The sequence below is a fragment of the Dinoponera quadriceps genome, unplaced genomic scaffold, assembly GCF_001313825.1.
Source record: "Dinoponera quadriceps isolate SergipeBrazil2010 unplaced genomic scaffold, ASM131382v1 scaffold4585, whole genome shotgun sequence".
NCBI classification, from domain to species: domain Eukaryota; kingdom Metazoa; phylum Arthropoda; class Insecta; order Hymenoptera; family Formicidae; genus Dinoponera; species Dinoponera quadriceps.
This window is the reverse complement of record NW_014559030.1, coordinates 127,966-141,932: the sequence shown is the minus strand read 5'-3', so window position 1 is coordinate 141,932 and position 13,967 is coordinate 127,966. Positions and strand designations below refer to the sequence as shown.

General features: G+C 48.3%; 1 protein-coding gene across 1 annotated transcript in view; it reads right to left on the bottom strand.

Moving 5' to 3' along the window:
* Positions 1–13,967, bottom strand: part of LOC106750128 — a 48,758-nt gene that overhangs the window by 5,663 nt on the left and 29,128 nt on the right. Inside the window, exons 24-48 of the mRNA XM_014630235.1 lie at positions 13,607–13,964; positions 12,960–13,208; positions 12,478–12,636; positions 12,092–12,421; positions 11,775–11,947; positions 11,606–11,705; positions 10,284–10,447; positions 9,976–10,197; positions 9,643–9,896; positions 9,425–9,585; positions 8,835–9,105; positions 8,519–8,764; positions 8,209–8,341; positions 5,514–5,682; positions 5,411–5,450; positions 4,921–5,056; positions 4,687–4,843; positions 4,208–4,336; positions 3,635–3,982; positions 3,139–3,304; positions 2,880–3,033; positions 2,479–2,605; positions 2,092–2,292; positions 1,853–2,022; positions 916–1,740 (exon numbers count right to left, since the gene is read on the bottom strand). Coding sequence (XP_014485721.1) covers positions 916–1,740; positions 1,853–2,022; positions 2,092–2,292; positions 2,479–2,605; positions 2,880–3,033; positions 3,139–3,304; positions 3,635–3,982; positions 4,208–4,336; positions 4,687–4,843; positions 4,921–5,056; positions 5,411–5,450; positions 5,514–5,682; positions 8,209–8,341; positions 8,519–8,764; positions 8,835–9,105; positions 9,425–9,585; positions 9,643–9,896; positions 9,976–10,197; positions 10,284–10,447; positions 11,606–11,705; positions 11,775–11,947; positions 12,092–12,421; positions 12,478–12,636; positions 12,960–13,208; positions 13,607–13,964 — 5,442 coding nt within the window. The remainder of the gene's footprint in view (positions 1–915; positions 1,741–1,852; positions 2,023–2,091; positions 2,293–2,478; positions 2,606–2,879; positions 3,034–3,138; positions 3,305–3,634; positions 3,983–4,207; positions 4,337–4,686; positions 4,844–4,920; positions 5,057–5,410; positions 5,451–5,513; positions 5,683–8,208; positions 8,342–8,518; positions 8,765–8,834; positions 9,106–9,424; positions 9,586–9,642; positions 9,897–9,975; positions 10,198–10,283; positions 10,448–11,605; positions 11,706–11,774; positions 11,948–12,091; positions 12,422–12,477; positions 12,637–12,959; positions 13,209–13,606; positions 13,965–13,967) is intronic.

Genomic DNA, 13,967 nt, shown 5'->3' with positions numbered 1-13,967 from the left:
ATTTATCACAGAAAATTGAAAAATTTGCACCTACAACGTCTGTATTACTCATTAATCTATATTTCCCGCTTTGGACGGAGATAGGAAAGACACAGTCGAAGAGCTTGCAGAATTAGTGGAAACATTGTTTTCTGACCCAACGCCAACAATTCATGATGAGATGAAGGGCTCTCTTTATACTCAATGAGGGTTCAAGGAACGCGTACTGAAATAATTTGTGGAGAAGGGAAGATGTTCAATTTTGATCTGCTAATTATAAAAAAAAAATGCAACTGGAATCATTTTTTAAGTAAAATATGCTCATAAGACGGAAAAGTAGGATTCATGACAAATTTTTGACAGAGATCTTACACCGGAGCTTTTGAAGGATGTAAGATTACCAAATAAAAAAATCATATTGGTTTACGTTAATATAATTACTACTGACCGTCGGCTTTTGAACGGGCATTGAAGGCATTTGCCATAGCGAGAGATCGTTAACGATAATAGCGTTTCTCGCTGATCGTCTACAACTGTCTTGGATCGTTGATAACTTCACTTCTCTGTACGCGCTCGCGATATAGAACGGTGGAGCGTGTTTAGACGATCGCGCTGATTTATATCGAAGTAGCTTATGTTATAATTGCGAAACAGAGCGCTCATTGCTGCGGAGAACAGTGGCTCCCTTTGTTTCATATATACTCCTTTTTATATCCGATGTAATTGCCCGCGATATACGAAATCCGCTCGCTCGCTCGCTCGCTCGCTTCGGAAATTGCGATCATTAATAGATGTCGTCGAACCTAAACGGGATTTTAATTGGAGAATTTATAGAACTGTCATAGGCGAAAAAACGAATGTTTTTTTATCTCGTTTTTATCTCGTTCGACGCGCGATTGGTCAGATCGATATTACGAGCAGGAAAATCGAACGTACCACTCGAAGCCACTTGACCGTCGGCTCGGGTCGTCCTTGATAAGTGACTCGCAGTATCGCCCTGTTTCCTTTGAACACGGTGACATCACTTGGCTCTTTAACGATCGTAGCTCTCATCGGCTCGTCCGTGCGCGTTTCCGCATTCCTTTCGCCCCGATCTTTTCGACAACAGGTCGTTTCCTGTTTGTCCTCAGGTCCATCGGATTCTCTCGGTGGCTCTGACCGCGAGGCTGCAATTATTCGGTTCTTTATACAGCTTTCGGTATCGTCGGTATCCCGATCGCGAGACTGTTCCGTTCCCGTCGACGATAATAGCTCCGTGGGATTCTCCGCTGCACTGATCTCCTCCGACGATCTCCGATCGCTCGGCGTCATCTTTTTATCGTCAGAATTTTGCTTTTCGATCCCTCGCGTCAGGAGATCGCTGTCAAGTCGCGATCTTCGGGTGTTCATCGGCGCGCCGTCAGCGGTGTGCTTCCTCGTCAGCAACGGAGAAACGCACTTGGCCCACGGCGACGCGGCTCGCCTGGGGAACGAGGACGACCTGACGCGCGTCGGCGACTTCTCGTATCGTTGCCGACGTTTCAACAATGCGATTCCCGCCGGCGTGAGACCGGTGCTGGTCGGTGACAGCTTGGTGCATGACTGGCTACTTTCGGCTCTCAGTGCGGAATTAGCGAGATCGTTCGACGAATGTCGCAATCGCAGCCTCGCGACGCAAGCGACGGACGGACCCTTTCCGCTGGCTGTACACCGAATTTCACCAGTCTCGCGTGACGTTACGTCGCGTATTCTCAAGATACTCGCGCCGCCGTCTCTCTCGATCTGCGAGAACGCAAATAATAACGATCGCGACTTATGCAAATGCGTGAGCGACGCTCGTAACATTCACGACGGTCTGTGGACTCTCGTGTTTTCTTTTTTTTTTTTTACGTACCTTACACTTTACATTCTCTCGGGCGTCTCTTCCGTTGATCATCCAAACGATGTCAGCGGCTCTTCCGCATTGCACCCGGGCGCAGAAACAAGCTGTGGAGCCCTTAGCGGCGATAACTGACAGCGGAGTCTTCGTGAACTGGGGCGCCAATTTGGGAGCGTCTTTGTAGTCTGGAGCATCGAGCGACATGAAGAGAGTATATTGAAGTGGAAGAATAATCATGTGGCGCCGGAGCGTACCTTGCACAGCGAAGAGACTGCTGCAGGACGCAACGCCGAAATTGTTCCGCACCACGCAGGTGTACTCGCCGGCATCCCGCGAACAGACCTCCGGCAATCTCAAAGCAACGCCACCGTCCCCGTATATCACGGATTTGTAATGATCGTTGTCGGGTAACTCGCGACCATCCCTGGACCAAGTAACCGTGAACGGAGGTGTACCTGAAACATGATGAAGAAATGAGAGTAAAGAAACAAAAGCGCCCCGCTAATACACTTGATTATTATTCCTCCTCTCTTTCCCGGGAATTGAATACAAGTTAACACTGAGCATATATTTGAAGAAAGAATAAATAAATGGGACAGATAAAATAGATAAGATGGAAGACTAATTAAGTGGATTTCCACCTGTAATTCCAGTCTGGAATTCGTGGGGATGACTTTCCATCACGATTGTCTCCTCCGGCAACGGTTGTAGAAACTGTGGCGCGTTCTTGTCCGCGGTGGATGAGTCGTGCGAGTGTAACACGGTTACCTGCAAATATCACAGGTTCAGGAAATAATGTAACGTGTATTGTAAATTAAGTTTGGTTAGATCCACTTGACAATGAACAACTAAACACGTTGAAAGAAAAATTTCCAGTTCCCGTGAAGCAAATTTGATTTTTACGGAAATTCCAGAAATTATGTCTCCCTTAATTTAAACAGACTTGGTTGTTGCTTTATTGTCAGACCCAATCAAACTCATTTTTCAGAGTAAAGGGCGAAAATGACGACTGATTATTAGCCGATGGCTAACACCCATTCACCTGGCAACTGTTCCTCGTCGACCCAAGGACGTTGGTCGCCACACACGTATATTCACCCGCGTCACTAGCTTTCACTTTCGATATTTCGATTTTAGCTGTCGCACCGTCGAAATATCTTTTTATCCTGGCGGATCGTTCGAGTGGCCGTCCGTTCCTAGGCAGAGAGAAAGAGAGTGAGAGAGAGAGAGAGAGAGAGAGAGATCCGGCGGTGAGACTCTGCTCGCGGACTCACCACGCGTTAAAGTCTCTGCAGTTTTACCTGTACCACGTCGGCGTCACGCTCGGCGATCCTCTCACGCGACACTCCAACTGCAAACGGCTGTTTATCCTGCTGGTAGTAGGCAAAAGGCTCCGGTCGAACGTGGGATAGGTCCTAGGCGAGGCGCTTCTAGTCCTAATGGTCCGACTTGTCGTTTCGTATCGACCTTTGTCCGATTAATTCATTTGACAATATAAGACAAGAATACACGCAAGATCCGATATTTCTAAACCCAATTAATCCTAAATTTACTCTCCAAATTTCCCGGAGTGAAGTATCACTTAAAATGAGCGAATGGTGAAGCCATTAATTTGAGATACTCTTTAAATGAAGATTTTAAATGAAACATTCGCTCTCGCGATCTCGAGCGATAATATTGTCATTATCGCTCCAAACGAAAATACTGCCACTTTTCACTCGTATTGAGTGAGATTCCACTTCGTGAAATATACGGAGTGACGTGGGAATGTAGCATTCGCTAGTACACAATACGTACTTATCACTTCGAGGCGAGCGCTGGCCTCGATCCGACCGAAATCGTTCTCCGCCGTCACTCTGTAAAGAGCGGCGTCCTCTCGCATCACATCGACGATCTCGAGTATCTTCACGTCGTCCCGCTCCTTGATGGAAATCCGTGCGCTCGGTGTCACGATGGTGCCGTTCTTGTCCCATCTTACCCAGGGCGCCGGATGGCCGACCACCGCGCACTGGAACCGCACCGTCTCACCCTCCTGGACCAGGCGGTTGTGCGGCACCGCGTAGAATTTCGGTGGGCATACCTTCGCGCGCTTCGACATGCCCCTCCTCGGTAGCATCTGCTGTGGCGATCTGAATTCGCGTCCATCTGAAGGGTAATTAGCGAATTCGATTATAGTTACAAATACCAAAGATTTTTCTCCAATATAATTTCAACGATACATATCGCAATTGAGTCGAGACATTTTTATTCCAATTACACGCGCCGTTGGAAATGTTATTAATTCTACATTTTTTTCTTCCACGTGTGTATTATTCTTCAGGAGAATGTCCGCGGGAGAGAATGAGCTTTTCGTGTTTATTTTCTGCTTACGTGAGACCGCCGGCGACAGGCTTCGGATAGGCGTCGATCGCGGCGTCGACCTCGGCGTCGACCCCGCTGACAGCAGACCTATCGGCCTCGTCAGTCTCTGGCTCAAAGTATTTTCTTTTCCTTCAGGTACTACAACACACGTGTTTCGTTTCTCATGACAATGATGCGAGTGTCTTTCTGAAAAAACAAAATAATAAGAAACGCGAAACACGAAGACAGTTATCCTTAACAAACGAGGGAGCGAAGGTTGCCCTTGTTATAAATCCTAATTTGTCGTGAAAGTGTTCCAAGTTGCGCAAAATTATGATTAACCGGAGCTCATCGGTCACTGCTTGCGGCGCAGGCTTTGAGGGCAGCCGATAGTTAGCATAATAAATACGAACGTGACTCGGAGACGTCAAACGAGAATGTCGCGATTCGCGACGCGTCTTCGTTCAGCGCTTTCGTCAAAAGCAGCCGCGCGAGTTATACAAAATTACCGTCCACGACTAGGCAGGCTGACGTGTACGCTTTCCCGAGGTCGTTGTAAGCCACACACGTGTACTCCCCCTCGTCCTCGGGATAGACGTGTTGGATGCTCAATCGCGCCGTCTCGCCGTCGAATTCGGCGGCGAAGTCGCCCACCATAGCGATAATCTGCGACGGGAGATATTTTTACATGGCGAGTCATCGGCTACACTACATCGAGGCGACATTAATTATTTTTTTCTCACTTTGCCGCCTCGTTCCCAGCGAATCAAAGGCGGCTCCGGCGTGGCGTAAACCTTGCACTCGAGGGAGACGGCGTCACCGTCGCAACACCTCAGATCTCGCAGTTCCCTCTTTATGATCGGCAAGGTCAACACTTTCCTGCAAAGTTTGATGCTTCATCAACGAGAGCAAGTGTATTTACAGTCGGACAATTCCGTTGGCGTAACTGAAGTCCCCATTGCCCGAGAACCGGACGACAACTCGGCTGTAGGAACAGAAAGATTCCTTTAGGAGATTTCTACTCTCGGTCAATTGCTCTCAGTTGTCTCAGCCGAATGTTCCCAGTCGCGGTAACGGAGATATATCGTTTCTCGTTCACCGAATTTTCTTGTTACCGAGTTTTCATCTAGTTCTGTTGCAGATTGAGATTCTTTTTCTCATTCAGCGTAATCCTTTCGCACAGAGTGCGTAAAATTGCAGTAAAATTGAATAAGAACAGTTGCGAGAACTCACCCGTGAAAAGACTTTTGCGTCTGGTCCTCTTTGCCTTGACCTGAAGAGAAGTCGCCGGATTAGACTCTGCACGACTCTAAACCATCTCGCTCGCGTCTCTTACCTTTGGCGTAGATTTGCAGGGAAATTACAGCTTTAGCTTCCCCATGGCAGTTGCGGGCTATCACGGAGTACGTTCCGGTGAAGTCGAGTTTGGCGTAAGGTATCTCCAGCCGATACTGCGGCCCAGCGCCCACCAGCCGGAAGTGAGGCGCGTCCCTGTAATAGTCGGGCTGCAAGACGGAAATCGCGTGAGACCACAATCGACCTGGAGGATCCGGTTGCACGGAATGCAACTTCTTATCGACGGGTTTACTTCACGCGCGAATTTGACCGCCGACAACGATAACACGCGCGCGATGTCGCAGACTTTCGAGGAAGTACGCAGGAAGAAGAATTGAGCTTCCGATCAGCTTGGAGGAGCGCGACATCATTCACTGACGGTGCGTCGGACCTAGACGAAACCATAATAAACACCGAGGATGCATCGCGTTGCGTGAACGTTACACGCTTCGACGTGTCCTCGATCGCGACTATCGCGCGATAATGCTCGCTCAGGTCCTTTAGCGTGCTGCGCGCTCGATCGTGCCTATCATCGTGTCGTGACGGATTTTGGCGGCGCGTTACGCAAGATTACGCGGGGTTCAAGCCCAGGTTACCGGAGACAACGAGTGCGCGCGGAGTGGACAGCGAGAGAGAAGCGAGAAACGAGAGATGTCTTCGTCAGCAGCTCTAGCCCATATAGGGAGCGAAAGTCGATCGCTGCAGTCTGATCTGGTTGCGCGTGATACACGAGCGGCAACCTGCGTACACGCTACTCATCCCACCCCGGTCGCTCGAGCAATCGCCGAGAATCGATTTGGATTAATAGCCGTCCAGAGGCCGGGGAGATGCGTGACATAATGAAGTTGTCGAGATGTGTCTATCTGGAAGCTGTCACATCGCGCTTCCGTTCGCCCGCGCTCGAATTTATGCGCGGAACACTTCCCGGTTGCGAAAGACAAGCGCCATAAATCGCCGCCGAAGACAAGCGGCGAAGGACTCGCACGGCGAGATGCCATTTATATATATCAGTGTACCAACGGAACTCGATATTTATGTTCGTCTCTCGGTGCAGGCACGTTGACTCAATTCAGTAATAAATGCCGACTCAATTACAGGCGATGTTTCGTCGCGTGAGAGACAATTTTTCATCTGTGCTCCTGTCGACCCCATCAACACGCTCGAAATTAACGCTGGACATATTTGGCTTATAAAATCATTTAGGCGAGCGAGCATTCGCTGCATTTGCATTCACGCCGCGTCTCTGCGAACGATGGAAGAAGGGATTCACGCGGACGACCTCCCGATGAATATAACTTCTAACACGAGCGTTTAATAATTCATCAGCTCGACCAGCGATCTCACTCGTGAGTAATTCTCGTGACTCGCTGCCCGTAGAATTTCTTGGTTTCGCTCGATTTCACCCACGTGCCCGAGTCGAAATTTTGGCCCTGTGTTAAACCTTTAATTCCACAGCATAGTAGGAGCTAAGATATCGAAATAGATTCGATTCTAACGATATAATGCGCTTCTGCTTTGATCATTATGATGTCTCAAACTTTTTCAGCGTTAAATTAAGTTGTTTGGAATACAAATTTAATAATCGAAATATCGACAACATTTGTACCTTCAAGGCATACGGAAAAAGTGTTCGATTTGAATAGATAATTACTGCAATACTACTTAGCAAATTTTTACTTGGATTAAATAGATATTATTTGAATGTAACACTTTCCTTCTAGCGCTATTTTTTCTGTGTAGCGTTAAAATGAAATTTGTAGAAATGAAGGTTCGAGAGGGAAATTAACAAGAGTGTAGTATCGTCTAAGGAAACTTTCGGCAGTCTACAGGCCGCGTAAGTAGGCGCAAGCTGTCCTTAAGAGCATCAAAGTAGCATCCGAATTTCAACTCGGGTGAGCGATCACTTCAATTGACAATTCGACGGTGCACTTACACTGACGTATTCCACATCGAGTTGAATCTAATTTCCTCGACGACCCTTTCATTCAGATCGATCGTTTATGCGTGGGTCGTTAGGAATTCGAGGATCAAAGGTCATGGGGCGCTCGCACGATAGAAAAAAAAGAAATTCGCGTATCACACGCAGCGCGACCTGCAGCGTGGACGATCAAAAGTCGGAGCGGCTGTTCGTTCGCTAAAGTTACGCGGCGACTGTTTTGCCGCGCGTACGTAACAGCACCGATCCATCGACGAGAAGAGAGCCGACCTGGCCGACGACAAGTGGGGACAACGTTCCGCACGTATATTTCGCGATTAATGCAGATATTCGACGGGGTGACGTGCGGGAACGCCCGTGAACGTGCGTTTCGTCGGTCAACGCCATCACTTCCGTTCGCCCGTCGTCGGCGCGAGCCCCTTCCCGACCGTTTGTGTTTGCGTTTCTTCCGTCCGTATTAAAAACGCAAGGTGACGCAACGCATCGTTACCATTCGATCAATGTCAATGCCACTCTCTCGGCGCATACAATACGTCCGCTCGCTCGCAGCCATAAATACGCTCCGCCGGCCATTATTTCGCAGCTGACTCAAACCCACAAAAGAGAACCGAGGCATGTAGATTGCACACGTGTCGTTTATCATTCACACAATATTCGCTTGTTTTTTTCTGCAATTATTCGCGATTTCAACACGCAGATTCAACACGACGGTCGGCGTGTTAAGAGACGTGCGAAGTGTTCGCAAAATTAAACAGCTTACCTTGAGGAAGTCGCGCAGCCATATTACCTCTGGTTTGGGATCCCCGACAACCTCGCACAATATGATGACTGTGTCACCTTCCACCGCTTCCGTCGATAACGGTTTCGTGACGAAAAGGGGCTCTTTCGAATATCTAGAGGAACTCATGTTTGTTACTCCCTAAATTTCTTTCAGTGAACAATCTCTATCTGCGATAGCAAGATAGAGCAAATAACACTTGACGGTAACTTTGAATCGTCGATTAGCTTGATTGAACTTAACTAAAAGTCATTAGAGAATAAAACTCGGCGGAAATGATGCTTCGACTTACGGTATGTCCGGAGTTGCGCTCGCGATGCTCGATAATCCATCGAGGGTGGACTGATCTCGGCTGGTGGCTGTCACCACAGCCACCCTGGTGGTCGTCTCGGTGTGACCTACCGCGTTCGTCGCGGTGCAGCTGTAAACTCCGGAGTCGCGATCGGTGACGTTAGCCAGAGAGAATTGGACGGTGCCGTCGTGACTCAAAGTCATCGCGGCCCTTCTGCTGGGCCGTAAGCGAATACCATCGCGATGCCTGTGACGAAATGACGATAAAAAAGATCCGGATGACATCGCCGTAGAAAAAGAGCGAGCAGATGGCTCACCAGACCACGCCGACACTCGGGTACGCCTCGAGCTGCGCGGACATCCGCAGTTCCCCGCCCAGGTGTATCGTGTAAGCGGCGTCGAGATCGCGCAGGAATTCCGGAGCGACGTAAGCACGGATACCCTTGTCCACGACGAGGGTGCATCGGCAGGACACCGAACCGTTTATGTTTCTGGCCGTCACCATAAAGCATCCGGAGTCCTCGAGGGTGGAATGGATGATCTCCAGGGTGTGAAAGTTCGAGTCGTCGTCCCAGAAAATGTGGCGGTCTAAGGAAGGAAATACTTGAGACGGGAAATCGATAGTGCTAAACATTTTCACGAATTAACGTTCGGCAGACACGGAAAGTCGAAAGTTTCTAAAGCGGAATGTCATCGCTAAATCACAAAGAAATCAATTGTAAATATAACGATAAGTCTCGCAGAGAAAATTTCATTAATAGTAGCCAGCGGAATATTATAAATTTTGCCGTGAAATCTTAGTTTCACTAATCAAAATCAATGAAATGTAAAATTAAAGGAGGATCTTTTAGAATTTTGGTATTTTCTTTTTCAGGACAATTCGGTTTTCACCGAACGAGACGTTTACCGTCTTGGGAGATCTCTGCTCCGTTCTTGTGCCACGTGATCTCCGGAACGGGGTGTCCGATGACCTGGCAGGTGAGCCGGACCGGGTAAGTCGTCTGCACTCGCCTGTCCCGTATCCTCATGGTAAATTGCGGCGGCCTGTCCTCCGGCTCGATGCTCAGGCTTCCCATGAAAACGCGTTATCGTTAACCTCGATACGTGTACGGCACATCTAATTACCTCGATCTCAGTTTCGCGTCGGCCTCGATGATCCTCGGATCGGTGACGACGAGGACTCTGGCGAACGACGACACCTTGCCGATCCTGTTGCTCGCTTCGCAAACGTACCTCCCGGAATCGGCCTCCTTAACGTTCGCGATCGTCAGCGAACACTTGGCAGCGTCGTATTGTATCGCGAATCTCGAATCATTGCGCGGGTCTAACTCCGTCGTTTCGCGATACCATCGCACTTCCATCTTCGGATCTCCACGAATCTGGGAAAAATCGGTGGAAGATATTAAAAAGTGAATATCGTTAGAAATGAGAGTTGAATATTGCCGAATTCTCGCTCACCTCGCATTTCAGTTTCACCGGCGTCCCCTCGAGAGCCTTCAGCTGGCCCGGTAGGATTTTCGAGAACTCCGGAAGATCGGTGCTCTCGCTGACGTACGCCGAACTTACCATGGTGACCGGTTCGCCCCATCCGTAGCGATTTCGCGGCGTCACGCGGAACTTGTATTCTCCGCCTGGCCGCAAATTGAACGCGTCGAACGCGTTGATTGGCGTGACGCCCAACTGAGGAAATTCATTAATGCAGGCTCGACGAGTTACATCAAATTGGGAATGATTAAATCAAAAGCAGCGCCTCCGCCTCTCCTTACTTCGGCCCATCGCGCGCCACCTTCGCCGCCTAAGAGCCAAGCCTCGACCTTGTAAGCGATCACTGGTGCTGGCCCTCTTCTTTCCGCTTTACCCCAAGTCAACGAGAGCCAATTCTTGCCGCCGTCAACAACGACGGGCTCGCTACCGATTGGACCGGGCACGTCTGATAAACAAATCGTTCAATTACGCAGCTACTTCGCGAGATTAATTGCAAATATTCATCATCACGTCGTTCGCATAAAAATCGATCGTTAAGGCGAATGCATAGATTGAATTATTCGGAATTGATTCTCCGGCTAACCTCGGTGTCCGTATAAATATTCTAAGAAGTCAGTGATCAAACAGTTTTTATTCGCCCACGAACGTCGCAGACGCGAGATAGTAATTTCTCCGTTCTCGTCGTCGACGACGATTCCGTGATCGTGCGGCTTCATGGCGAAATTTTGCTTAAACGATCAAGGGAGAAAAGACAAGAGAAAGAGAAATGGAAAAATTGTTCTTCACCACGCGGGGACGTGTCTCTCTTGCGTACGTTGTAGCTCGAGATTTTTTTAAGTGGGGCACACGAAATGATTCGCGTTCCGACGACGACTGAATTTCAAATTTGTGGAGTGCGCGAGGTGTTGGTGGGAGATGAGTAACGAAGGCAAATCTAAAATAAACCGGCGTGAGATGTTTCCCCAACTGAAAGAACTTTTCGTGTGGCGGTTTATCTTACGTTACGAGTGCTACCTTGTAATATCCCGCGAACGCTCTAATTTCGGATCCGATTGAGAAGTTACGCCTCGATCGTTCGAACGTTTTGTGCGTATATTTAGAGGGAAATCGGAGCGATCGGGGCAGCTCCGATCGTTCTGACTGATTTTCTCGTCCCTTCCAAAACACATCGAAAAGAGAAATATTCCTCCTTTCGCCGCCCACTGCGCGAGAAGGACACGACGCAGGCAGTCTGGTATCTTTTCGTATGGCCGCTCGATTTCCGTATGCTTAAGGGGATCTCCGATCAACATATTCAGCCGGATGAGTGGCCAGGCTAAATATTGACGACATTTCGCGCGGATGCTCAGCTCAGATACCAACTGGCGTCCAGCCATGAAAACTCAAGCCAGGCGTACGTTGTTGCATTTGGCGCGCCGTTTGTCATTCTAATTTTAATGACTCGAGTTAACAAATATCCGCGCGTACTTGACATTTAGTTCGAGTCTATTGTTATTCGCGATACTTAATGACTTCATTTGAAGTTTTTCTATGATAAATCACGGAATACCGATGTATCATTTCCGGCCGGTATGTTGCGAGGTGTTATTGCGACGCCACTTACTTTTCACATAGGACATGTCGTCGTCCAGTTCTTCCGCGTCGCGTTCGGTAACAGAACTCCAATCCGGCGATGGAGTCAACGACCTGGCGCGTTGCTTCACCTACTCGGATACATCAGCGATTACATCTTCCCTTCGCGGCAGTAGTTAGATTCACACGAATATTCTCACCTTGATCGAGAAGAAGCATCTGTCACAACCGTATCTGTTCTTAACCAGAACGCAGTAGGTACCTTCGTCGGAAGGTAGAGCTCTCTTCAACGTCAGCCTCACGTAATCGTCGATACTTTCCTTGTACGATCTCGGCCCGTCCGTGATATCCTTTAATCCCTTCATCCACGTTACTGGAGTCCGAAAACGCAATTAAATTATATATCTTGCACTTTGCAAGTATCAAAGGGATTATTCTTCCTCGGGAGAAAACTGATGAAATTCAATTGAATCGAATTGAATAATTTTTTCCGGCGCATCGCATGGCCGGCTCTTACCTCGCGGCTTCGGGACCCCGCTGGCCCGGAAGGACACGCTGACGTCTTCGCCGACTATCACATCGATCGATTTTCTCGTCAGTCTCGAGACGAACACCGCCGGCTTCCCTCCGTCGATCGTGCTCGACGATATCACATCCACCGTCGCGCTTGTGTCCACTTGTCCGTAAGCGTTGATCGCCCTGCAGAAATACGTACCCTTCTCCGATTCAGTCGCTTCGGGCACGATCAACGTGTGCAGCCCGTGTTCGACGAAGGTCCTCGCTTTCGGTATCGAGATCGGCTCCTTCCGGTCACCCCGGAACCATCTCACCTCCGGGGTTGGTTCACCTGCGACAGGTCGATGGAGAGACCGTTGCACCTCAAAGTTCAACCGCACTGCTTACCTTTGACTTCCACTTGCAGGGCGATGGTTCCGCCAACCGGCACGCTGTAATCTCTCAGCAGATTGGAGAATCGCGGTCGATTGGAGAATCGAGGAATTTCCAGGCTGGTTTCGTCGCTCAGACTTCGATCGCTTCGGCCGGCAGACCGTCGTTGCCGATCTAGAGTCGCACCGTTGTTTATATCTGAATACACTTTATGTTAACATTGCCAACCGAGCGAATTGCGCCTTACTTTAAAAAGCAGGCTTTGAAAACCATACATTTCGTAAACATTAAGCGGTAGCACATCTTGACCTAAACTTTTACGATTATTACGTCAATGGAAATCAATGCAATAAAATCTAAAAGAGTAAAAATAATAATTTTTCTCAAAAGAACCATCCAAAATTTAAATAGAACGATTCACGATCATTGTGAAAATCGTAGATCTATTCGATCAATTAAGAGTGCGTCAATTGACGAAATATTAATATCTGGATTACCTTCGAGACGAATCATGTGAGATATTTCTTCGGTTCGCAGCTCATTCACCGCACGACACGTATACTGTCCGTTATCTGAAGCATCAGGATTTGCTATCTCTAGACGATAGACGTCGTCATCCAGGTAATTCTGTCTATAACGCTGGCCTTGAAGAAGCTCCCCGTCTTTCAACCAGGAAACCGTAGGAACTGGATATGCTCGTACGCGACACTCCAGAACGAGCTTGTGATCAGAGTATCGATATATGTCTAAAACAAAGTGATTTAAATTAATGGTTGAAGTTTGGAGCGATCTTCGTGCAGAGATTAATTCTTTTTTTTTTTTCTAACGTATATCGTTCCATGGAATGCAAAACTACTGTCATTTGTTTGCACAAGCTCAATCGGGAGAAATTTTAATTCGTGTGAATGTTCGTACGCGGGCAATCTTTTCTGTTTTCCTCGTTTATTTATGTTAATATTGACACATTTTGCATAATTTTATTGAGAAAAAATTTTTTAATTTTCGTTCAAAGATCGCTCTAAACTTCAACCACATTTAAATTACAGATATGTACTCTCTGAATTTCTTGAATGAAATCTCACGAAAAATCAGTGAAGGCTGAATTACAGTTCCCCTTAAAAATTTAACGTATGCATGTGCACACCTTTGATCGACCTGACGAAAGTCGGGGGCGAATACGTGGGTTTATAGTCGGAGTAAACCTTCAGAGTCGACTCGCTGGTTGAGCTGCAATGCATATTCTCGGCTACGCACGTGTACACTCCGGCGTCCTCGGGAAGGACGTCATGCAACTCCAGATACGCCATGCCGTTTTCGTACCGCGTCTTGTAGCGACTGGAAGACGCGTCCAATTTTTCGCCGTCTTTCGTCCAGTATACTCGCGGCTCCGGATTACCAATGACGGTGCAGGTCAGTCTTGTTCTCATGCCGACTCCTACGACTCTGTTCGTCAGTCTCGTGCAGAACGACGGCTTCTTCGGTTTGTCCCAGGTCGGAAGACTCTG